Consider the following 26410-nt stretch of genomic DNA (forward strand, 5'->3'; position numbering starts at 1 on the left):
CGGGATGTGGCGCTCCCTGGACCAGTAAGGTCTTAGACACTGTTTATTGACACGGGGTGTGGCGCTCCCTGGACCAGTAAGGCCTTAGACACTGTTTATTGACACGAGGTGTGGCGCTCCTTGGACCGGTAAGGCCTTAGACACTGTTTATTGACACGGCATGTGTCGCTCCCTGGACCAGTAAGGTCTTAGTAACTGTTTATTGATACGGGATCTGGCGCTCCCTGGACCAGTAAGGTCTTAGACACGCTTCATTGACACGGCATGTGTCGCTCCCTGGACCAATAAGGTCTTAGACACTGTTCATTGACACGGGATGTGGCGCTCCCTGGACCAGTAAGATCTTAGACACTGTTTATTGACACGTGATGTGGCGCTCCCTGGACCAGTAGTGGCTTAGACACGGTTCACTGACACGGGATGTGGCGCTCCCTGGACAAGTAAGGTCTTAGACACTGTTTATTGACGCGGGATGTGGCGCTCCCTGGACCAGTAAGGTCTTAGACACTGTTTATTATCACGCAATGTGGCGCTCCCCGGACCAGTAGTGGCTTAGACACTGTTTATTGACACGGGATGTGGCGCTCCCTGGACAAGTAAGGTCTTAGACACTGTTCACTGACACGGGATGTGGCGCTCCCTGGACCTGTAAGGGCTTAGACACGGTTCATTGACACGGGATGTTGCGCTCCCTGGACCAGAAATGGCTTAGACACTGTTCATTGACACGGGATGTTGCGCTCCCTGGACAAGTAATGGCTTAGACACGCTTCATTGACACGGGATGTTGCGCTCCCTGGACCAGTAATAGCTTGGACACGCTTCATTGACACGGGATGTTGCGCTCCCTGGACCAGTAATAGCTTAGACACGCTTCATTGACACGGGATGTTGCGCTCCCTGGACCAGTAATAGCTTAGACACGCTTCATTGACACGGGATGTTGCGCTCCCTGGACCAGTAATGGCTTAGACACGCTTCATTGACACGGGATGTTGCGCTCCCTGGACCAGTAATGGCTTAGATACGCTTCATTGACACGGGATGTTGCGCTCCCTGGACCAGTTATGGCTTAGACACTGTTCCTTGACACGGTAAATGTCGCTTCCGGGACCTGTACCGCTCATCAACTTCAATACCGTAGTTATTGCATAGAAATGTGCATGCATGTTGAGGTAAAATGTCCATCTTCATATGTTTTTAATGCTGTTATGTTTTATCTGTATTTACGGCTATGTCTGCCGTCCATACTTGTGAAGTCACACATTTAACGCATCCATCCTTGACATATCACCTATTCTTCTTCATACTAAACAGGGGCGATCGGGTAGCCCAAGTGGTTAAAGCGTTCGCTCGTCATGCCGAAGACCTGGGTTCGATTCCCGACATGGGTACAATGTGTGAAGCCCATTTCTGGTGTCCCCCGACGTGATATTGCTGGAATATTGCTAAAAGCGGCGTAAAACTAAACTCACTCACTCATACCAAACATCTCTCGTAAATGCCTTTACCATTAATGTCTTCGTCAAACTAAAATAGATAATTCCGTCCAGATAGTGACTTAAGGTCACAATAACAACTTTATCGCCATTTTAATCAGAAACTATGATTATCTGCAGGAGCTAAAACAGTTATAAATACGGATGACAGTCAGCCACACGGTGTCATCCCGATTGGTCGAATATAAAGTTAAGAAGACGAAAATGGTGGTCGATCAGTACTGTAATACTCAAGCACATTCGACGGACCAGAACCTGGAGATCAACAATCTCAAAACAGAATAGTCCAATATTCCAAGCAGTGGTGTAAAAAAAAAGACAAAACAAATAGGATGTCAGCAGTGTTTTACTCGAGACAAGTGAATAGGTTGTTATCATGAAATCTATGCTTTTAAACTATTCACTTGTATTAACTCCCTGGTGCGATTGTGTCACAGAATGTTGTAATCGTGGGAAGACGCTTTTATTCGATATTGTCAAATTGCCCATGCTCGTTTAAAAATTGAACGTGGTGATCTCAATTGAAAAACATATTTCAAATATTGCATCATATAAGTGCGGGTTTTATTTAGAGTCAGTCTCCGCTTCTCCAATTCTCTTTTGATCAGAAAACAATGTTGTATGGTAACGGAAATTTAACAAGTGATGTCAACCACAGCATACTAATGTCTGAAGTCTGAACTTGTAGCATGGGTGGTCTTTTTCCTTTATATTATGTATTGTTTCTGCTTGACCTTTAAATTTGTATGTCTACACTAATGTAATGATGAAACAGGGATCAGCATTGATATCAGCATGTTAGACCTGTTAACTAGTCTGTCTTATAGACCCTGATACAAATATATATCAAATACAGCCCATGCAAGTCTATAATGTTTGGCAAGTCTAGATCACTGCAGTATCTGAAAATGAAGAGAGTCACTGGGCTCCTTTTTATCATATTTTTATTAAGATAACTGAACAACTGTTTTTTTATGTACGATATGTTCATTTCAGAGACTAGATGTTAGTCTAGCCTGTTAACCAAACCCTTTTAAATAAAGTTGAATAGAATATGTTTAATCTAAGTGTTTCGTCGCTGTTCGGTTCATCTTGGCCTGGGTGGTTAAAACCTCACAGATATATCATGAAAAGTGTTATGATGTATAGAACACTATATAATCTATCTAAATACCACATTAAAATGTTACAGTTCATCGTATCCTAAACGAACTCGTCCGTTAAAGCGAGTCCCTTGCTTAATTTTCTCAAGTCAATCTCTATCACAAGTGTTTGGTCCGACTTGGTCCGGGTGGTCACAGTCAACAAAAACATCACAGATATATCATTAAATGTGCTATACATGCGTAGCATAGTATTGTGTCTACCTAACTACCACTTCATATGGCCACAGTTCGCGGTATCTGAAGTCAACACACACATTTGTAGATTGGGCTTAGTTTCACGTGGTCACATAAGCGCCAATCACTCGTGAATTCTGGTACACTTGATTGAGCCCACACACGTTCCACCAAGTGAAGTAACCCACCCCTCCCCAATATTCCCAACATCGTCTCCACCACAACAGTTCATCTTCCCGAGGCAAGGGAGTTAACTGACTTTAGACGTCAGTTTATAGTCAGTTAACTCCCTTGCCTCGGGAAAATGCAAGAGTTGGTGTGTGGTCGGCCCGACTTGACCGGGTGGTTAAAAGCATCCAAAACATCACAGATGCATCATACAAAGAAACACTATCTAATCTACCCATTTTATATTTTTAATGGACACGTATTTTAGACATACTATAGTCTGCTAAAGTGAAGCCCTTTCTTGCAAACTATCAACATAGTCTCCAACGGAAGTGTTTGGTAAGTAATTAGTAAGATTAAATATTGTTCATGTTTCAAGATACATCGGTTTTCTTTTAATTGATTTTGACCGCCCGTGGCAAATCGGACAAAATGGCTTTCTTTAACTACCTTGCTTGTATGCACTTAATGCCATATATCATGTCATCTTATCTCCATACATAGTTAGATCCAGCTCCGTCGGACAATATTTATGACGGCAGTTGCGAGTATTTGGTACGTATCAATCCAAATTCGTTTAACGATTCCACTTTTTCATGTAACTTTGCCAAGATTGCACACCGTTCGACTTCTTGATTCTTGAGCGATTTGCTCTCAAGAACTTTTATTATTTTGCACATTACATTATGGTGTGTGGTTTCTATTAATGGCACGTGTGTACGCTGCATCATTAATTTATATTTATGGTCGTCGACAATGTATAAATTGGCCAATAATAAGATTCGCACGTCTTGGTCCGGCCCGGCCCGGCCCGACTTTTAAGCAGTCCCAAAAACTTACACGCAAAAGGATGTTTGGTTATTGAATATGCAATTTATGTATCACCAAACATTTACTCAATTTTTTGTTCACTGTTTAATATCAGTGTTACGATGAAGGATGCGTTACTTAATATTTCACAAGGAACAAATACAGTATGTCACCGCCTGTAAATGTGGTTATATTGTTGAAAGACGCAAATGCCCTTAGCAATCGAAGCGCTTTTTCTTTATAGATGGAACCAAGTTCGTGGTTTTGCCGTGTACCAGGAAGTCAAACCCGGTGTAGTCAGGTCGTCAAGTTGTGTTCATGTGAAGTTTGGAAATGGCGTTTGTTTTGTTCATTATTAACATACCGCAGGATTCAGATGTAGTTGCGCTCGCCAAGGATGGAGAGGAAGAGAAGGGAGATGGAGAGGAGAACGTGGACGCGAAAGGGGGCGTGGTCGATGGGACCTCACCCAGTCCAATAGCTGAGACTTCTTTGAAAACTGCAGATGAGTCTGAGAAAAGTCCGGTTGTAGAATCAGAGGGTCACCTGTGTAAGTAGGAACAGGGTATTGGCGGTACACACACTAAACGTTATGTAGGGTGGCAGGGAGGGCAGTTGCCCCCTAGATTATTTTTTTTATAGAAAACAGTTTTATTTGAATCAAGTTGGGGACAAGTGATACTTGTACAAATATTTGCCCCCACCCTGTCAAAAAAAGTTAACTACGGCCTTGCCTCCATTTACTTGTAACAGATCTATGGACAAATATGCATTGGCAAATTTTTCTGTTTTGAAATCAAAGTTTTCTTGAAGATTTTGCCCACTCCATGAATGGATAAAAGGATTAAGTTTAAGCTTCACAAATAGATAAAAACTTTTCTCAGGAGAAAAATAATAATAGTATATACCAATCAAGGTATTACAGCGCCAATTCAGGTAGATCTATAATGCTTTGATTGGCATATTGATACAGTAGTCTGCAGTTAACCCCAAGACTAAAGGTTTATGAGTGATTGAGTGAATGAATGTTGTTTATGCCACGCTCAGCAATATTCCAGCACTAAGACTGTGGCTAACTATAAGATAGTCCAGTGATTGATATTATTAGCAATGATCCACGCTGACAGAATGATCTATCAACCACTTCATCAACAAGAGCGACAAAGTTTCACCGCCCACCCACACTGATCCTTTTAGTTGTTCTTCAGGAATTTATCAAGACCTTCTCAGAGGTTGAATCATAGCCACAAATCTGCAGCAAATATTAGAGAAAATCCCAAATTGAAATTAAGAATTTTAGAAGTCAGGATGTTGTAGTTACTGTATTCGACATAATAAGCGCCCAGGGCGCTCTCAAAATTAGAAATATAGGGCTCTTATTAGAATATTAATTTGGTGAAAAAAACAGAGTTGAAAGATTTATGCTGGTTTATGCTGACAGACTGAAATGTATGTTTATATACGACAGATATATTTTTTACCAGAATTTAATTGCCCATTATTTAGGGTGTTATAACACTCGAGTGCGTATTATACGAGAATAAATAAGTTCTGTGTACTTTCACCAATCGGAAGGGGTGCTAATTGGGATTGTTCACAAGCCAATATATTAGCAAATATCGCCGTGGGCGCTTATTAGAGCGGGTCGCTTATTACGTCGAATACTGTATTACTAATAGTATGGCTTTGGAGAATTGACTTGCATTTCACAGAGCATACAGCAAACAGGACCAATATACAGGAAGGACTTTAATGTTTAGTTTTACATATTGGAATTTGATGAAATTTAAAAAATATCCAAGAATATAAGAAAACCACAATTTGAATTACTGATACAACCCTGCTCTTGTGACGAGCAACTGTGGAGTTGCTTTGTGGTAAAAGCATTCGCTCATCGAAACCCAGGGTTCATTTCCCACATGGGTACAATATCCCCCTGCTGTTATTACTGAAATATTGCTAAAAGCGGTGTAAAACCATGGTCACTCACATATACATAAAGCATAGGTTGCTGGGGACCTTTTCTAATGCAGAATTCCCAAGGGGGTTTAAAGTTAAATTTCACTGAAATAAAAGATGTCCATATCAGTTTGTGTTAATATAGCAAGCATATGATTTCAGCTGAGACAGACGTTGAAGTAGATGCTGTACCGGATACAGAGAACAAAGAATATGTGCCAGATTCGGTGGAGAAACAATCAGGGGAGATAACTGGTGAAGCACAGGAACCCACAGTCAAAACAGAATCCAATGATGAAGAAGAAGGCAGCATTTTTGTAGATTTGCTCGGTGAAGATTCATTGAAAGATGTGAGTACATGTATGCTAGAAGACAGAAATGATGAACAGAGATTAATAACTTTTGCCACTTTCTCTGGGTAAATGATTAAGGGCAAAAATATCCTTTAGAATCAGGTAAAAGTGAAAGATGTTGATCACTTCAGTTACATGGTGCTGACAAATCAAGGATCCTCACCAAGACGAAACTGGGATTCAAAAACTGGGATCAGCAGATCCTGCCTGACTAAGGAGCATAACTCAGCCGACTTAGCCTGCGATGCTTCATGATAGGTTTTATTTTTTATTGATTGATTTAAATATCAATACAAAATTAATAATTCAGTGCCACAGAACATTATAAGTTGTAGCAGGATTATTCAGGGTACATAGGGTGGACCTCCAGCTTGAGGTATAGAACCTAACAAAGGATGCATAAAACCCCATGTACCCTGAGTGATCCTGCTACAACAGTTTATCTTACCGACATAAATGTGACATTGTAAAAGAATTAACACAAATTCAAACTTGATAGAAAACAGCTGTTCGATTGGGCTGAGGCACGGACGTATCTATATACGTCTTTGGCTGAGGTTAACTTGTGTTGAAGCGGGGTGTAACAGATTCTTTCTGCCTCTCAGAAATCCACGTGCAGCCTGTATTGCTCATGGCGGGGTATAAGAGATTTATTTCCTCGCTGAGAAATTTATTACCCACCAAGGCGGGTTACACAGTATTTTATCAAGATTGCATGGACCATTCAGATCTCATCATTCTGACATGGAGGTATGATAGTAACATTTATCAGGATTACCATGTTTAAGATGGACATTGAGAAGGCAGAAAATTCAAATTTTTAACATTTCATGGATCGTGTGGATCAACCTAGTTCATACTTAGCATAAAATTAATCATTTACAAGTCATAGGTAATTTAAATCTAAAAACATATCACCCATCCACCTACCCTCACCAATTAGCATTGCTTTAACATCACCTGAATAGTCACCTCAGCAATAGAAACTAACATTTTTAGTTCACGAGTCCTTATAATTGTAACATATAGTAAAACCCTTATAAATGGTAAATTTCTACTAGTCCTTATGATATCTTAACTATTGGGCAGTTATGGAAGGACAACAGGACTGGTGCCAATTTCTAACGCTGTTACCAATGTGTTCTGCACAGGACTCTGAGCCACAGGTGTCTTATGGCTGACAAGCACCAAACACTCTCTATCACCAACCTGATCACTATTAGCATTGCATTAGATAGCTGTAGATAGCATATATTCATTGTTGAGTTAATAATTTTATTGCCTACACTTCAGGTGTCATTTTCCTTGTCAGAGTGTGTCAATAGCATAACTGAATATCTGTCATTTAGACATGTTTCAGGGGTGGTAGAGTAGCTTGGTGGTTAAAGCGTTCATACCTTACGGTGAAGATCAGGGTTCAGACCCCACTGGTACAACCGGTACATTTCTGGTAATATTACTTGAATATAGCTGGAAGCAGTATAAAGCCCTCTCTCACTCACATTTTCATGTTTCCAGAGACTGAAAGAGACCCTCGTCTCCCTGCAGATTGACAATGCAGTTTGGCAGACGTCTCTCCAAGAAAACATTGTCCAGGTAACTCATTCACCCAACTAACAGTAAGAATTAATGAAGGTTTCTTTTATATTTTTAAAAGCATAAAAACAATTGGGAATTCAAGGATAGAATAGGTCCTAGGTGTTTCAATATCCCATGTTATCCAAACACTAATTACAGAGACAACAAGAAGCCCGTCGGACTTCACACATTTACTCTCAGAGGCTATTATCTTAAAAGCCTGGATGTACGGGGATCAGTTATTGTACTGGACAGTGATATGATAGGGAGCAGTCATTACTTGATATTGCAACACTAGGCAATCCAGCAACTCTTACAAGCTGACAAAATCCGGATCAGATGGGACATATTGGACCTGACGGTTTAGGTGTCATCATGACAGACCATTGTCACGATATGACGCCGATGTGACGTTAAATATTTACTCACTCACTCACTCACGACAGACCATGTAGCTTTTGCTATCAACCACTGGTTTGTCTGCCCCAGCGACCATTATTTACAGGCTGCTTTGATATGAAGGAAATGTTGACTGCTGCATTAAACAACATGCACTCACTCCCCTGGTCAACCTTCAACATCCCTGAGCAGATATCTTCTGCTGAATGATCAATAATACTACTGTATTCGACGCAATGAGCGCCCCGCTCTGATAAGCGCCCACGGCGATATTTTCTAATATATTGGCTAGTGAAAATCCTAATTAGCACCCCTTCCGATTGATCAATGTACACATGACTTATTTATTCGTGTATAATACTTATGTTATATGCATTCTTAATTATGGGAAATTAAATTCTGCAAAAAATATATCTGTTGTATATAAACATTTCAGGCTGTCAGCATAAACCACGAAATTTACGATCTTTCAACTCTGTTGTTTTTCACCAAAATAATATTCTAATAAGAGCCCCCTATTTCTAACTTTGAGAGCACCCTGGGCGCTTATTATGTCGAATACGGTATGTCCCATTATTGCCTGACCCATGGGAATTCTGGGTAAGAATACAGGTCTCTAGCAACCTATGCTTGTCGTAAGAAGAGGCTAAATGAATTGGGTTGTCAGGTACAGTGACTTCACTTTGCATGTCAACTTAGGCCAGTCCTGTGGATAGATGCTCATGATGTCAATCACTGGATTATCAAGTCCAGATTCGAATTCCAGTATTTAAAAGCTGGGTTATTTCTGAGTATGTCCATAAATAACAAACCAAACAAAGGAAACAAACCTTTCTTTGCTGTCTATGCAGGTGTCCTTTGTTGAGGAATCTGGACTGAGATGTGAGGAAATCATCACGCGTCTTTCCAATATTGGTATAGGGAGATTCACAAACACCACCCTCAGGTAACGTAGTCCTGGTTTGGTTGAGACAACTGTAAACCTTTACATTTTCAACATGTGACTTTGCATGGATGATCCCAGCGATGATTTCTTTAAACTTTGCTCACAGTTTCTGATCCAACTTAAAGCGACTTTGAAAATATAATTTTTGGACATTTTTCAGACGTTTTTGCATGCATCAGTAAAGTGAGGGAGTGAGTATGGTTTTACGCCAATGCAATATTCCAGCAATATCATGGTGGGGGACACCAGAAATGGTCTTCACACATTGTACCCATGTGGGGAATCAAACCCAGGTCTTCGGTGTGACAAGTGAACGCTTTAACCACTTGGCCACCCCACTGCCCCTGCATGATTATAAAATTTGAACATTTTGAAGCTAGACATGTGTGGTACGCAAAGTAACATGTCACATGTTTGGTGTTTTTTAATTTTTTTTCAAACTAGTATGTAACCAGATAAAGTGTTGTGCAACCAAATAAACAATTGTGTACAATCAACCTGGGAAAGGCCTGCAAAAAGTATTCTTTTGTGAGTAAAATATACAGTATTTGACTACCCTTGGACTTGGAATATTTAAGGATTTATTATATTTTTTTAAAAATGGAAGTAAAAATGAAACGTGCGGCAAACTTTATGATCATGCGGGCAGTGCCTGAGAACGAAGACTATTATTTTTTTGGCCATAAGTGTACGAAATGTGACTGAAATACAATGTACAGCATTAAGCAAAAATGGCATATAGATCAAACTCACTCACTCACTCACTTGACCTACTTTTTTGCATTATTGAAAAATAGGTCACAGACTCTGTGGAAAGCAAATAAGACATGTCATTTTATAAACAAATTTTTTCATACTTTTAAATGACATAAATTGTATTAATTGCAAGTTAACAACCTTTTTTCCTCCAGCGTATTTCCAACATCAATCCATCTCCGCTATGAACCAGCACCAAGTGAGGAATCCGAGATTTCAGACAAAGTTGAAGCGTGAGTCAAATTGTTTGTTATATGATAATACTAGTGTTAGGACATGCAGGCAAGTGCAACTCTCATCTGGGACCTGGCTGTTTGTGAGTCATCGTTATTATCAATGGCTGAAGTAGTGCTGATGCAACGTTTAATTTTAGCTCATTCACTCACGTTTTCAATCAGTTTGGTAATCAAATGGTAATAGGCCCTATTTCACACTTGCCAAATATTGAATTTTCTCGTGGTATTTCAGGGAGGAAATAGGTCACTGGCAACCTATGCTGGTCAGAAGAGGCGACTGTATGATTTGTTTGTTGTTGAACGCCGCACTCAGCAATATTCCAGCTATATGACAGCGGTCTGTAAATAATCGAGTCTGGACCAGACAATCCAGTGATTGACATCAGGAGCATCGATCCATGCAATTGGGATATGATGACATGCATCAACCAAGTCAGCGAGCCTGACCACCTGATCCCGTTAGTCACCTCTAACGACAAGCATAGTCACCTTTTACGGTAAGCATGGGTTGCTGAAGACCTATTCTACCCCGGATCTTCACGGGTCAGACTATATGAATCAGACGTCAGATTCGGTGTCTTAGTATTGATGCTCACAATGCCTGGTCCAGATTTGATTATTTACAGACCGCTGTCATATAGCTGGAATATTACCCAATGCAGCGCAGCAGATGACATATGACACTCTGTTCTTTTTTTATCCAAAATACACCTTGCTTGAAGAGCCCCATTAATATCCATTACTGTTCAGTCAGATGTGTCTCCCATTACTCATTGTCATGGCGTCAACAACTGTTTAGCTGCCAAACTCCATTAGTGACTGGCCGCTGTGAATTGGGTGTGACAGTGCAGACTACAACATGAAATAACATTCACTCGCTTGTGATTGAGAAGGGTTTAACGCCGCTTTTAACAGTATTCCGGTTATATCGCAGCGTGCCAGCTTAATGCAGGCCCCAGACGTTTACCACTTCGGTGAAACCCACGAGCACGGGTATGGTGCTGACAAACCTAGGAAGATAATCAGGGCGAACCGGGATTTGAACCCACAATCATGGTTTTCTGGTGTGCCCAAGGGACGCAACTCTGTACAGCGAATCGCGACGCCTTAGAGGACTGGGTCACCCGTGCCCGAAAAAAACTTGTTGACAAGCACAGGCACCTGTCACCGGATAATGTATTTACAAATGACCCAGTGAATAACGTTCTCTCAGTAATGAGCTGTGTGGTATAAAACTCTTTACCTACACAAAATATTACCCTGTTTATTTTGACCATATTAGGCCCAAAAACATAATAGTCTTACTTCTCAGGCACCGCCAGCATCATCACAAAATCTGCCGCAAGTTTCATTTTTATTTCCATTTTCAAAAAAGAATAAATCCTCACATATTCTGCACCTTGAACACACGACCCTGTCAGTGAATAAACTTAAAAACATTGTGATCATATATAGCATGCAGTTACTTCCCTTTACCATGTTTACATGTGCACTGCCAAGCTCCTTCGTGGGACTCCTTCAGTACTGAGTGAACACTTTTATAGCCAAATAGTGTAATAACAGGACTAACTTGCGTACTTCAGCACAGATTTCTTGACATGCTTCTGCCTGTGTTGAATGCCAACAATAACATCTTCGCCTCATTGACTGAGTGTATTATGCACACACTGGTAGAACAACCACAAAAAAGAAAAACACCATACTACATTTTCAAAAGCCATTGCCTGAGAATCAATTTTTAAATTTTTTTAAGCCCAACTAATAAGACTCTCTCCAGTTCTTGCTTATGTAATCTCACAGCCCAAGTTTAATTCACAAACTAGAACATCAGATTCATGGATACTAAGGAGGTTAATTGCTAACACTGCTGGCTTTCACCTTCTGAAAAGCAACATGGTGGTTGTAGTGTATTGAAAGAAGGCTCCCTCACTTCACACTGGTTTCTCCTGCTGTTTCTGTATGGGGGTGGGGGGGGCGGTCGGGTAGCCTAGTGGTTAAAACGTTCGATCGTCACGCCGAAGACCCGGGTTCGATTCCCGACATGGGTACAATGTGTGAAGCCCTTTTGTGGTGTCCCCTGCCGTGATATTGCTGGAATATTGCTAAAAGCGGCGTAAAACCATACTCACTCACTCACTCATTCTGTATGGGGGCATCACTTCTGTCTTGCAGGAACTACATCTCTAGAGAAGAAAAGGAACATGAATTTAGGGATTCGATCAAGTCAAGATTGGTTGTGGCTCAGGTTAGTTCATTATCTCTGATTTATGTCACCCTTACATGAGGAAGGAATATTCAATCATTCAGGCTTGTGTGTTTACAAGTATTGATAGAATTGCTTTGATTAAACATCTTTTTTCAACATAGATGTGCCAGTTTGACCCATGAAGATCCGGGGTAGAATAGGTCTTCTTTAGCAACCCATTCTTGCCATAAAAAGTGACTATGCTTGTCATAAGAGGCAACTAACGGGATCGGGTGGTCAGACTCACTGAATTAGTTCATGTTGATGCATGTCATTGTATCCCAATCGCATGGATCGATGCTCATGATGTCAATCTCTGGATTGTCTGGTCCAGACTTGATGTTTTTAGAGACCGCCATCATACAGCTGGAATATTGCTGAGTGCAGCCTCAAACAAACAAACAAACAAAACAAGACACAACAATTAGTAATAGGTATGACCAAGACTATGCTTTGCACATCTTGAATTTAATGTTTAATTGCAAGGAAAATAATCTGTAAGAAAACACCTTTGTTATATTTGACTTTTATTTTAAGGCAACATTCCTATATTTTACAATGTATGCTGTTGTTTGATTTAATAATGCAGAAACAAAGTTCACATAATTAAAATATTAGACAAAATGGCTGACCTCAAGCATGACAGTAAATTCAGCGTTTTGATTGACCTGTGCATAGCTGAACAGTCAACAGAATATATAAACTGTGTGTTCTTTTTGGGAAAACACTGTTTATTGTTTTTACGGAAGCGCTTTAATCACCGCAAATAAGCATTAATTTCAAGATTTACAGTATCAATTCGGGTATATATAGTTTACTAATTGTCATCCAGAAGATGGTCTGGCCCTGTTAACTTGCCCTGTTGCCTTAGTCTGCCAGATTAGATCTATACTAAACCAAGAGAAGTTAGGGATCATGAATAGTTTTTGGCAACTATTTTTTGTATTTAAAACTGAGCACACAATTTCATAATAAATATCCAAAAAAATATTCATGAGACCTAACTTTTATTGTTTGGTATGTGTAAGTAATTGCTGAAAAAAATACTGTTTTGATGATCTTGGGTAGGTGAGCCCCAGAACCTCACCACACTTCTCTGTTTCCTCTTCAGGTGGTTGAGTCAGTTCAGAGTAATGCAAGGCTGACATTTGATTATGTCATGCTCATATTCCTCGCAAGGTGAGAAATGCATTCTGTGAAGATCTCTTATTAAGATGAAATGTATGCCTTTTTACCCTTTTTACTTGTTCTTTGTATTTCTTAAACTTTAATAGTAGAAAATAGTAAGAAAAATACCAAATCTAATTGAAAACAGAAGTTTATCTCCTAATGCATTCACTCAGTAAATAAATGCTATGTGTTATATGATATTTAAAGGTTTCAAGCTGAAAACACGTGAAGTTTATTTCACTCACTCACAAGGTTATTTCTTAATTCACTCACTCACTCTAAAAAGAATAACACAGTAAATGCTATATTATAAAAGATATTCACAGGTATCAAATCGAATTGAAAACACAGAAACTTTATCTCCTAATTCACCCTCATGCTTTCTCTGATAATGATGTTTGTGTTTCTAGTTGGATAGCTGCCCTGGGTCTGGGAGAGAACAGTTCCGTTATACTGGTAGCCAGCATGCTTATATCTCCACTCATGGTACGTACGTTGTGATTGGTTGTTGCCCTGGGTCTGGGAGAGAACAGTTCCGTTATACTGGTAGCCAGCATGCTTATATCTCCACTCATGGTACGTACGTTGTGATTGGTTGTTGCCCTGGGTCTGGGAGAGAACAGTTCTGTTAAAATGATAGCCAGCATGCTTATATCTCCACTCAAAGTTCGTACATTGTGATTGGTTGAATCTGGATTCAAACAGGAAGTACATAAAATGTCATAAAATTAAAACAAAGCAGCATTATTCCTAACACTGTCTCTCCCCCGTGTTGGAGGGTGCCAAAAATGGAATCCAGAATCCAGAATACCATTTAACAGAGATCGGCATCCAGCATACCGAAAGGTGGTTGGCACCCTTGTGTTTCACTATGCTATGTACATACTTATTGGCAAGGGCCAATTCTAGCGGGGTTTTCACTTATACACTACCTTTCCTGTGTTTTTACACTGCTATGTACATTCCTGTTGGCAGGGGCCAATTCTAGCTGGAATTTTCGGCACAGTTGTGAAGTACGATGACCTCAGGAACACTGGCATCAAGTCTGAACTCACTGGGCTGGGAATATGCCTTGTCTTTGGTATGTTTACTTGTATTTACAAAATAAACGACTCGTTTTTGTTTTTTCTAAAAATATTTACCCATATTTAAATAATGATGACTCCCTGAATGCATTGTCCGACAAGTCTATTGTGTGAACAGGGGTGTTAGGTTTGGTATTCCCCGGATAATCTAACAATTTTCACATGGATTATTTGCACCTTTTCTCCTGATATCGATTGTCATATCTCTCCCACTTTTGGATGCGATCGTTTGGTCATTTTCGTCTACATTGCCAAGCTACATCTATGGGGAACAACTCACTAGACACCTCCCTCTCATATGTAGATTTTGGGAGAACTACAGTAGATCATCGTACTGGCATATTTGGCTATTTCAGATCTGCAGGATTTTTTATCTGGTCCAGTAAGTTTCTTGACATAATCATAGGATAGAAAAGATAACCCGCTGTAACGTCATTCAAATTAAATGACATAATGAAATAAAAGCATTAAAGTGGCATATACTGTCAATGTTAACATACATTACTTACCAGCTGCTCACTATTCTGGTCAAACGACAAATTTTCCCGGTACCTCGAAATTAAAGAAAATCTTGCTGATACATTGTCAAAAATTACAAATAGCTAAAACGAAACATGAATATCAAAATTAATACTTTGCAAACAACAACGAAGTAAATTGGGTAACAATGTCAGTGATTTTGTATTGTTTTCTATAGTTTTTTTACAGTATGTATATATTTTTTTATATTAAGTATAATCGGTACGACAACATTTAGTTTTTAGGCCTCAATTTAAACATACCAGAATTGGGGCTCAACCAGGGAGAGGAAAGTTCAGAACTATTTGTTAGCACAGATCAGAGATTAATATTTGGTTCACCAAAGCCTTTGTGTAGTTATATTTATCTGCATGTTATCTATAATTCTGCATGAAGGTATTTGTTTTCCAATCACATATATAACCTGAAGTAGTATCTGTGATCTATAGAACACATCAGTTAACATAACAGTTCAGCATGAATTAACTTGCTAACCATTTTAGTTGTGGTAAATCAGTAACTTTGGTTAAGGTAAATGGGTAGGTAAAAAAGTAGGTCAGCCTTCAAGAGACTTGACTTTACACAGATATAGTTACGCTGTGGGGCTGTAAGCTTCCAGTGACACCCACGTCTGTGTTGTCTGTGTCAGGTCTGTTTGCTGGCTTCATCTACGGTGGACTTGGTGTGCATGGACAGCTCCTGGGCAACTCGGACTCCTGGCCCACGCCGGAGATGGCATCAAGGTACATCCTGGGAAACTCATCTACTTGTACAAGATACGACAGGGGACGTACTGTACCTGAGAGAGGTTCCTTCCTACATGTGACATTAGCATTGAGTGTCATTGAGTAACTCAGTCAAATAGCATGAAGGTGTCCAGAGAAACACATCTACTTGTGCAAGATATGACAGGAACAGCGTCAGTAGAGGACGTAACATTACCTGAGATAGAGTCACTTGTACATGTGACATTAGCATTGAGTGTCATTAGGTAACTCAGTCAAATAGCATCAAGGTGTCCAGAGAAACACATCTACTTGTGCAAGATATGACAGGAATAGCGTCAGTAGAGGACGTAGCGTTACGTGTACAAAGTGACTGGAGTGTGGTAGTAGCTCAGTAAATTGGCTTCCAGTATATGCAGAGAATGTGTAAACATATCAGCATGTATATGTATCAACTCACTACACTTAATCAGTATTCACAGTATAAAAGTGCAAGGCCGGAAACATCATTACAAAGAATATAGAAGTTGTTCTCCATAAAAAAAGTGTGATGTATTCATGTTCTTCCAACTTCTAAATGTCAATCAAAGACTCAAATTTCAGTGTGTGAAATTAAGCATAAAAGTCAAGTTTTTTGGTCATAATCCTATGTTAAAAGTTAGGGTTCCTTAGATTCAAACACAAGAGGAGAAGGACACAAGGATCACCCTTAATTTCAAACACTATTTGGTTATTGAACCTACATGGTTTTTATATTGCATATAACTGCACCAACTCTAAAAAGTCTACTTCATAGTCGCTTAGTCACACTCTTACTCACTAACCTCATGCACAGCATATGTCTGCAACAGTCTAACTCACACTTTCATAACGGTAACATTGATTCACTTTCCTTTCGTAACAGTAACATTGATTCTCTCACTCTTTCATAAAGGTAACACTGATTCATTCTCTCTTTTATAATAGTAACATTGATTGACTCCCCTGTTTACAGAGGTGTCCATCGAAGTCTTGCTGTAGGCCTGCTGATTGCAATCCCCTCGGGGGCAGGTGTGGCCCTGTCGATCCTGGGGGGCAATGCTGGGTCCCTGGTGGGTGTGGCCATCTCGGCCTCTCTCCTACCCCCAGCCGTTAATGCTGTGAGTTGATATTTCTGCATCAATGAAAGCTTTGTTGGGTATGTTGTACATGGAGATCAGGGTATGAAACTCCCAAAAATTTCAGCCAGACCACAGGACTGGCTAGCTGAAAAACTTGCCAGCCCTGACCAAAACCTGCCTGCCCACTATAATCATATGTTTCTCAGGATATTTTAATTAAAACTTTAAATCGAATTCATTGAACATGAAGTAATACAAGAAAAGAAATAGCAAACACTTTAAAGGGCAGATTTGTATTTAATATTCTAGAATACATCATGTAAATATCCTTATTCCTAAATAGGGCCTCATGACTTTCAATCAATGTCCATATCACTGTCAGTGTCATTGTGATTGACACTTCCTTCAACGAGGTCACTGAATTCTGACTCATAGTCAGAATTTTGATATCTAGTAGCAATATCCGTGGTAACAGCTGCTCTTGCAATGGCTTCATCATTATCATCATCTTCTTTGTTTTGTTTTGCACGATATTGTGTATATAGACGGTCCGCTTGTAGCATAAGCGCATCGCTAAATTTTAGGTTGTCTAAAAGCTAATGGGGTGTCTTTTTGGTTACACTTTATCATTCATCTTTACATGTGAATTATTGCTTATCATCAGGAAATATTTAGAATATTTTCACATATGAAATATAACCCGACCGTCGGGCAGGGGGATTTGAAAATCTGGCAGGCCGAGTTGAAATCAACCCGTCTCGGACGGTCGGGCAGGCAGGTATTTCGAACGCTGTGGAGATACAACCCATCTTCACAAGTCAGATAATCAGAGAATAGGTACCAGACCAGGAATTTAGGATTACCTGATTTAAACAATGAGATGAAATACAATTTTTAACGAATAATTAGTTATCGAGAAATGATTTTCTGTATATATGTTCAAGCAATATGAACAGATAATCATTAACTGAGAGTTTGGAGTAAATAATTCTTCAATTTTTCTATTAAGAAAGAAAACTAAGGAACGTAAGATCTTCTGATGTAAATTCCAAATTCTGCAGCAAAATTACATTTTATTGCTTCCAAAGACCAGGCGGCCTATTCTCGATACATATAGTTGGTAGAGATGATCGCTAAGCTTATATAGTTGCAGTGATCACAAGCTTGCAACACAGATTTTACTTTCAGGTGTGCGTTGCATTAACCATGTTGCAGTTGCAGGATGTTGTCCAACAATGGCAAGAACAATGTCTAACTCAAACAACTTGTCACAATGTTGCGACAGGTCCAACCCTGTCTTAATTTCTGTTGTGAACTTACAATTAACATAGTGCTAAGACAGCTTCTTGACTAGGCCCCCAGTCAGATGTGAGAATTGCAAAAATAAATGTTGGAAATGATTACAGTTGTAACGTCACTATGTTATGACATCACAGTGTCATGCTGTCATGCAGTGTTGCCATGATGTCACATTTACAGTTTTACAATGACTGTGGTGAGACTGACGATAAGTACAAGGGGTGGTCGGGTAGCCTAGTGGTTAAAGTGTTCACTCGTCACACCAAAGACCTGGGTTCGATTCCCGACATGTGTACAATGTGTGTAGCCCATTTATGGTGTCCCCCGCCGTGATATTCCTGGAATATTGCTAAAAGCGACATAAAACCCAACTCATTCATTCAATAAGTACAAATTTAATTGTCCAATGTATTCTTCATGACACACTTGGCATTTTAGCAAAGATGATATATTCATATATTCATGATTGATGATTATTATTTTTTATTTTTTTCAATCATTAGGGAATGTTGTGGGCTCTATCAATAACAGCTGCAATATCCCCTCCAGCCTTGGTGCAGGTTCGTACCAGTGTTATCATGATGTGCAAATAAAACATTAGATGCAGAATTGCCTCCCTTTGGCGTACCAGAATCCTATGATTATGGTTCAACTTCCAGTACCACCCTGATTACAAATCTTTTTTTAGTGTGTCAGCAACATACCCATGCTTGTGGGTTTTATGAATGTGGTAGACATTTAAGAACTGTTTCATTTTGTGTTATCTTCCTTAGTTGACTTGTAGTGATATATCTGAAATACTGTTCAAAGATCTTTTTGGGGCATTGGGGTAGCCGAGTGGTTAAAGTATTCGCCCTGGTTCGATTCCCTACATAGGTACAATGTGTGAGATCCATTTCTGGTGTCCCTTGCCATGATATTGCTGGAATATTGCTAAAATTGGCTTAAATTCATACACACTCACTCACTCACTCAAGACAGCATTTAATACAACTCCTCTTTTTATGATAAATTTGATTATTGAAATTTTGCCACATCAATTTCTTTTTATGCATGCCTTGTTTTCCAGAAGGTTAAAAGAAAGAAATGTAAATTCAGTGTTTGATTGAAAATATACTATTTTTTATTTTGTTCTTTGTATAACTTTCATTTAAAGGGGCTATATTTGAGAAATTTACGTCACATCAATGCTGAAATTTTCAACTTATTTTCAACCAAATACAAGACCTTTGTCTTGGTCTGTCCCTAAATCTCTCAATATATCACAGTGTTTTGCAGGTGAAATTTTAGTAATATGTCAATGTCAATTAACTTTATGAGAAATTTCAACTGAGCTTTGTACCAGGGTATTCAGCAAGCAATTGATATTACGACAAACATGCTCTATTATTTTCACCATTATTTTAACAGGTAGATACACCACTAGCCATGATGTATACGACAAATTTATCTTCACATGCGAACAGTACAATATACCCAGGACTATCTACAACCTGTGTGCCGTTACTGTACAACAAGTACACACCCACCTACAGTTGCAATATGGCCAAAGAGGCAGCCATCTTAGGAACTATAAGTCTCCTTCTCACCCTTATGAACATTGTGGCAATATTCCTAGTGGGCCTGCTGGTTTTGAAAGTAAGTAATTCATGAAGCAGATCTTTGTGAAATGCAGCTACTTATGTGTTAAGCTCAAAGGACAAGGTAAGATAAAGGTCCACTTTGGCCAAATGGTTGTTTTTTATTTGCACATTTAGCAAAACTGAAAGCATGATTAACTTAATCGGAATGGCTGAAATGAGTGAAAAAAAGTCTTTTAAACTCAAAATGAGCAAACCTGGTGACCCAAGATGAGTTTTTTACCATAGAATTTTACTGTCTTTTTCTACATGTCCTGAAAATCAGCTTGGGTCAAAATTTGCTCAAGTTCAAATATTAGATAAATGATTCCCAAAGTCAGATAGCTTTGATCATGTTAATTATACAATAAATTTAGTGCTTTTAAATATATGGAACACGCAAGTGCTGAAATAAACAAATCTTGATTCATAATAATGCATCTGATAACTTTTATGAAGATTTCTAAACATTTTACTGATTTCCTTAATTATGCAGCAGATCCTGTAGGCCAACAGGGACTTTTCCCTGCCTCGTCTTTCAGCCATCACTGCTGCTGTATTTTCATCTTCATTCATGAGCGGGGCGGTCAGGTAGCCTAGTGGTTAAAGCGTTCGCCAAAGACCCAGGCTCGATTTCCAACATGGGAATTGCTTTTAGCAATATTCCAGCAATATCACGGCTGGGGACACCAGAAATGGGCTTCACACATTGTACCCATGTCAGGAATCGAGCCTGGGTCCAATGTGTGAAGCCCATTTCTGGTGTCCCCTGCCGTGATATTCCTGCAATATTGCTAAAAGCGGGCTTACAGAAGATGCTAGATACTTCATTCCTGATTAACCTCATACACACCCCTGAAAGTCAAATTCACTCTGTGTGACGTAGGAATAGAACTGCTTGTTTACACAATATCGTGAGTAAGATCTTTTTGTGATGTGAATTAATATTTGGAAAAGATATGGGGCTTTCTAGACTGAATTCCATGAGGATGTTTGAGTTCCTTATGTATGAGAGCAAACCTTGATATACAAGTCTTTTTTGGTGAGAAGATTTGAAAAAATTGTTCCAGAAATTGCTGTTAAAATATTTTGCACACACAGATATGATTGTGTCATGTTGCATGTCCTGAAATACATGTGTTGCGGTTCCAACCAATAGGTTAGTGCCTCCAGTTTGAAAATAAAATTATGTCTTTGGGCGGATCCTGAAAAACTGTTTGATCAGTAAAGAATATGCCAAGCTTCCACCTCCCTTAGCTTGGATTGGTACGCAATTATTTCTATTTGTATTTTCCATTTTTAATTATCAATTATATTTCAGATGAAGGAGGTCGCCCCACACACATCACCTTCGTCCACTGAATATTTTTTTCGCAATGATCTTAAGGTTGGTGGGATCTGATAGCATCTGTAGTGAGAAGTGTAGAAGTAATAGCACAACTTTCATTCATGAGCATGCAGTTCTCAATGAGATATTTTCACAAGGGCAAGAGTCACGAAAATTCTCTATTCTCGAAATGATTATATACAGAATCAACTTCAACAAAAAATATTCTTGAAAACTGCGAGACAGCTTTTGGAAGCAAAAGATTAAACAAGTAACAAAAATGGCGCTTTGCGAAACAAACAGTCTCGACTGACGAGTTAGATGAGAAAGTTACTGTTTATAATGAAACATTTTCAAGAGAATAACAAACAGCAAGAAGTGATATTAACTCCATAAATGACCATCTGTCATTATTTTGCCTTGTCAATGTGGAACTAACATAAAAAGGACGTCAACAGTTTGTGTATGAGCCAGACACTTAGGATAAGGGGAGACAATTTGAGGGGAGGTAACTCTTCATGACAATAATTCTGTCAAGAGTGTTATGTTTGCTGCAGTGAAATATCAAGTGTGATATAACTTTTCTCAACTTCAGAAAACTCTTTAACACTGAAGAATAGATTAAAACAACATTCACTTACTCACTCATTCTGAATACTGTTGACTGCAGTATTTAGGAACATTCCTTCACTCACTCACTCACTCACTCTGAATACAGCTGACTGCAGCATTAAACAACATTCACTCTCTACACTTTAAAATTGTATAATGTATTCAAATAATTTCAAACTTTGCTTAGAAAATTATCAAGAGTTGTATCCCTTAGGTGTGTCAGGATCTGATGATCATCAGTTGTGTCATCCTGATTCATCCTGATTAATATCCTTTGTACTATTCCCTGTTCATGGGTTTCACCAAAGAGATAAATGTCTTAAAGACTTGAAACCACCCCACCCCGCTCAGGTGAGATTTTCTATAAATTCAAACTAATTGCAGGTTGCCAGGGAGTCCTACCAAACAACAAAAGGCAAGGAGTCGGTGACTCTTGCTAAGAAGTTCCTTGAAGAATATAAGAAGGTGAGTTTAGAGGGCAGGGTCTGGAGATAAGGATGGCAATTGTATTCTATGTTAGAGGTCAGGTCGAAGATTCACGTCACTTTACAAGGTGAAAAGGTCAGGTCATGGACAACTGATCCATAGATTTGTTAAACATTTGCATTAATTCAAGTCCAAAATGGCAGTGGTTAACAAAGATGATACTGTCTTCATAATTACCAGGGTTGATTGGTAAGATAAGCCTCTGAGGAAGGAATTGCACAACAGTGAAATCTTTTCTTGTGGAGACTGCATGATGTCACAGAGGCGAAACTTTCTGTGAATGCCCACTGAACTAGCGATATGAAGCTCAGTCATATTCTGGTTGGTCATCGCCATATTGTGGACTCTCAGCAGGATCACTTCTGGTACAGATGCCATGACAGGCCTTCCAGGATAGGTGTCGTCTTCAAGGCTCTCCCTGCCATGCTGAAACTCATCTTCCCGAGGCAAGAGAGTTAATTGACTTAAAAGTCCAGTTTCCACCCTTGCCGAACTAGGCTGGAATTCCCGGGCTCGATCAAAGCGCCACCAGTGGCTGTTACGAGTTAAGTACCTTCTATGTCCCTCCTATGGACCAATCAGATTCCACCTCTCGTATCACTTGCATTTGCTTCAAACAAAATGGCGGCGCCCAGTCAAGACGATCTCATCGACAGTCAAGATCTATATTGTGAGAAAACGGGTCTTACATCGCAAAATGCATCAAATCACGTGAGCACCTTGATTAAAAACTTGAAAAGATTTGGAAAATATCTGTTGATAACGAGTTGGCGGTGCACATGCTATGCAAGTCCTGCAATCGACCGAAATCTGCATGACAGTTTACGAACCGGATTTCGATTTCTGTTCGTGATTTTGATTGGACTATGCATAGTATAACCAATGTATGGTTTTTGGTGGAAAGCCCTTTTGTCCAAGTACTTGATCACAGCACATTACTCTGGTTTGTCGATTTTCCAAAGGTCACAGACCCATGCTTGTTTACTGACTTGTCACAGCAAACCATTTGCTCAGTTGACAATCGAACCATAGATATAATTAAAGATTTTGATTGGTTAAAATGTGCATTGATTCAAGGCCAAAATGGCAGTGGTGAACAAAGATGCATCTTCCCGAGGCAAGGGAGTTTACTGTAAAAGTCCCGTCAAGTTTCCACCCTTGCCGAACTAGGCTGGAATTTCTGGGCTCGATCGTAGCACCACCAGTGGCTATTATGAGTTATGTCCCTTCTATATCCCTCCTATTGACCAGTCAGATTCCACCTCTCATATCACATGCATTTGCTTCAAACAAAATGGCAGCGCCCAGTCAAGACGATCTGATCGATAATCAAGATCTATATTGTGATAAAATGGGTCTTACTTCGCGATGTGCATCAAATCACATGAGCACCTTGATTAAAAACTTGAAAAGATTTGCAAGATATCTGTTGACCCCAAGTTGGCGGTACACATGCTTTGCAAATCCTGCAATTGACCGAAATCTGCACGGCAGTTTTTAAACCAACTGTCTAGTTCGTACGCAATTTTGATTGGACTATGCATAGACTCGTTAGTCCATCCGAAACAACATTCCAAAATTCCAGCCAATTTCAGCAAGGGTGGAAACTGGACTTTTACAGTTAGTTCACTTCCTGGCCTCTGGAAGATGCAAAAGATGATATAGTCTTCATAATGACAAAGGTTAATTGATAAGTTTCAAGCCACACATATAAGTATTTGTGGATATACATCTATGACATCGTGTAAAGATTTCACTTTCCTTACATCCATCAGGTCAAGATGGCAGGCATTGCGGAGGAGGACGAGGAGGAGGAGGAGGATGCCAAGACGCTAGACTTTAAGAAAGTGCTCGAGGTAAAGAAAGGCCATAGGGTTGATGAATGGTTAATTTGGGCTCAGATGGGAAAATAGGGAAAATATAAGTGTTGTTGGTTGTGTGGAATTTTAACAAGGGGTGAATTGTATTTTGTGATGAGTTGTGGAAATTGGGAAGGGGTTGTGTATGAGTGTCGCTGGTTGTGTAGCATCATGTGGAAATTAACAAGAGTTGCAGTGGGTTCTGTGATGAGATGTGGAAATTTGGAAAAGGTTAAATATGAGTTTTGAGGGTGATGTTGCAAATATGTTCATATAGAGGTATGTCTATGCTGGACTGTCACTACGGTCTAGTGGATAGAATGTCTGTCAGGAGAGCGGAAGGTCAGTTGTTCAATCCCAGGGTGCAACATACCAATAGACGTTAAAAGATGTGCTTGATGTTGCCCTGCCTGGTGGTCACATTAAGGAGATCATTCAAGGACTGCTTGTTAACATGGATTGAACTGGTTTATATCTTAGGATACAGTTAACATAGTTAACATGAAGCATTTGTCATCTTTCAGGAAGTGGAAAACAGTCCTGAAGTGAAAAAGGTGGTTGGGTTATTAGCTGCCCCTGGGTCGCCATTGGTAAGTATCTCAGCATAGCAACATATGTCATCTTAAGGTCTATTTATTTTTTGTTTGTAGGTTTTTCAAGATGTTTGGACCAAAATTCAATCAAAGTGTTCATACAAGAAATATTAAAAAATTAAACTTCACATTAACTTACCCATACTGTTAATAGACAGTCTGGTTAAAATCAAGTTTTTTACTCCTTGATATGATACCTTTATGCATGAAGATATGAGGTCATCTCCATATACGATCACTTTGAGGCTTTTCAATTCTTGGTACGAGGGCGCGAAGCAATCAGACGAGCCTATTTGATCCATGTATCTCAAAAATGAATATATTTGGGGAAATCCAAAGGCAAAATAATAAAGTCTCACTCTTATTTTGTTGATGATATTTTATAACTCCTGTCTTTTCTGAGCGCCATGTCATCTACCAGTAATCTAAATAAAAGTGTAGCATTAAGGTTGTTCGATTGCTAATATCAAAATTACAGAATCAAGGCAGTTGAAAGATGAAGCTAATTCATTATTTATATCTGACATCGCCTGACATCAGCGCCTTTCTTTAGAGGCGTCCTCAGACCTTGACACAGAGAGGTATCGTACCAGAGTAATAGGTCTGATTTTAATTAAATTACTTAATTGTAAAACAAACTAATTTTATGTGGGAGGTTTTTGAACTTACTGTTGGTAAACGCATTAAATCAGCAGATTGTGTCACCTATTTGGAGTGTGCCAAGAATCACAATCAATGTGTGGATCAGACTTTCATCGCGGACTCTGAAGTCTAAAATCTAAAGTCAATCAAAGTTCACGAAAGGTCGTTCTGATGAGACCTGTAATGGGATGTCCTCAAATCAGTGTGTAGTGGTAGTGAGCACAAACATCAGATTTTAATGACGTTGGATGTTAGCAAACATGTTGCAATCATATTTTTGTTTCATGGTAATGAGTCACAGGTGGCTGGTTGTTTGAGAATGGGTACTTTTGCCTAACAGTTATGGCATCATTGAGTATGTCACTGGTAATATATGTCAGATATGGTTATATTACATTCAGCTACATTTGTATTTCTCTTTGCAGCCATTTTCAGTACACCTGAAAGATGACTTTTCTGCAGCTGAGGGTAAAATAAGTAGAAATGAAGAGGACCACTACAAGACTCTCACCGAACCTCCCAAGGAAGCTGATCCATGTGCCCGAGTTTACAGGACCTTTCATGCATGTGATTTACCATTAAAGTTGAAGTCCACACAGCCACTAACTCCGCAGCCTAGGACACGTCAGCCGTTTCTAAATGGAAAACAACTTCGTAAACGTCACTCAGATATGTATATTGTCAATTCACGCCCAGCGTCAAAAAGGATACCAAAGTATAAGAAGCGTTCGGGAAAAAAATTGAAATTGCATATACCTGAGCAGACGGTTGAATTTTCAAAAGTTGACACCGAAAAGCCTCGTTTTGAAGTACAGATTATTGAGGAGGGAAAGCCTACAAGATCTGATAGCCCGGTTTATGATCCTCAGTATACACCGACTGAGGAATCAAATCCACTGATAAAATGATTTCAATGTGCGTTAAAACAAGTTCATAGTTCAATAATTAGCGCAATGTAAATAGGGATGCTTTGAGGTTTTGTCTGATTTGACCATACACAGTTGCAAGTTGTTTTTGAAAAGATGCTGTGCTTGGACATCTCAGGGATATCATATCATGGAATATCTCCTAAAAAGCCAAGGGAA

At 39.4% G+C, this 26410-nt stretch overlaps 1 protein-coding gene across 1 annotated transcript; it reads left to right on the forward strand.

Moving 5' to 3' along the window:
* Positions 1-3851: 3851 nt before the first annotated feature.
* On the forward strand, positions 3852-26410 carry LOC124113751. Its single transcript, XM_046474260.2, has 18 exons — positions 3852-4367; positions 5939-6126; positions 7648-7725; positions 8958-9052; positions 9964-10041; positions 12217-12289; positions 13401-13468; positions 13870-13945; positions 14435-14540; positions 15713-15806; positions 16783-16927; positions 18691-18747; positions 19598-19825; positions 21128-21193; positions 22130-22210; positions 24007-24087; positions 24615-24680; positions 25751-26410. Exons 1-18 carry the CDS (start codon positions 4151-4153, stop codon positions 26231-26233), a joined length of 2280 nt encoding a protein of 759 aa, XP_046330216.2. The 5' UTR covers positions 3852-4150; the 3' UTR covers positions 26234-26410.

This window comes from Haliotis rufescens, unplaced genomic scaffold, assembly GCF_023055435.1.
Source record: "Haliotis rufescens isolate VD_foot unplaced genomic scaffold, xgHalRufe1.0.p SCAF_2, whole genome shotgun sequence".
Classification (NCBI taxonomy): domain Eukaryota; kingdom Metazoa; phylum Mollusca; class Gastropoda; order Lepetellida; family Haliotidae; genus Haliotis; species Haliotis rufescens.

Bases quoted from the DNA above. Each gene is read 5' to 3' on its own strand.
- LOC124113751 (XM_046474260.2), top strand. From the start codon at position 4,151: ATGGCGTTTGTTTTGTTCATTATTAACATACCGCAGGATTCAGATGTA. The intron at 19,826-21,127 runs GTAAGTAATTCA...ATTATATTTCAG, and splicing joins TGGGCCTGCTGGTTTTGAAA to ATGAAGGAGGTCGCCCCACA. The intron at 24,088-24,614 runs GTAAAGAAAGGC...GTCATCTTTCAG, and splicing joins ACTTTAAGAAAGTGCTCGAG to GAAGTGGAAAACAGTCCTGA.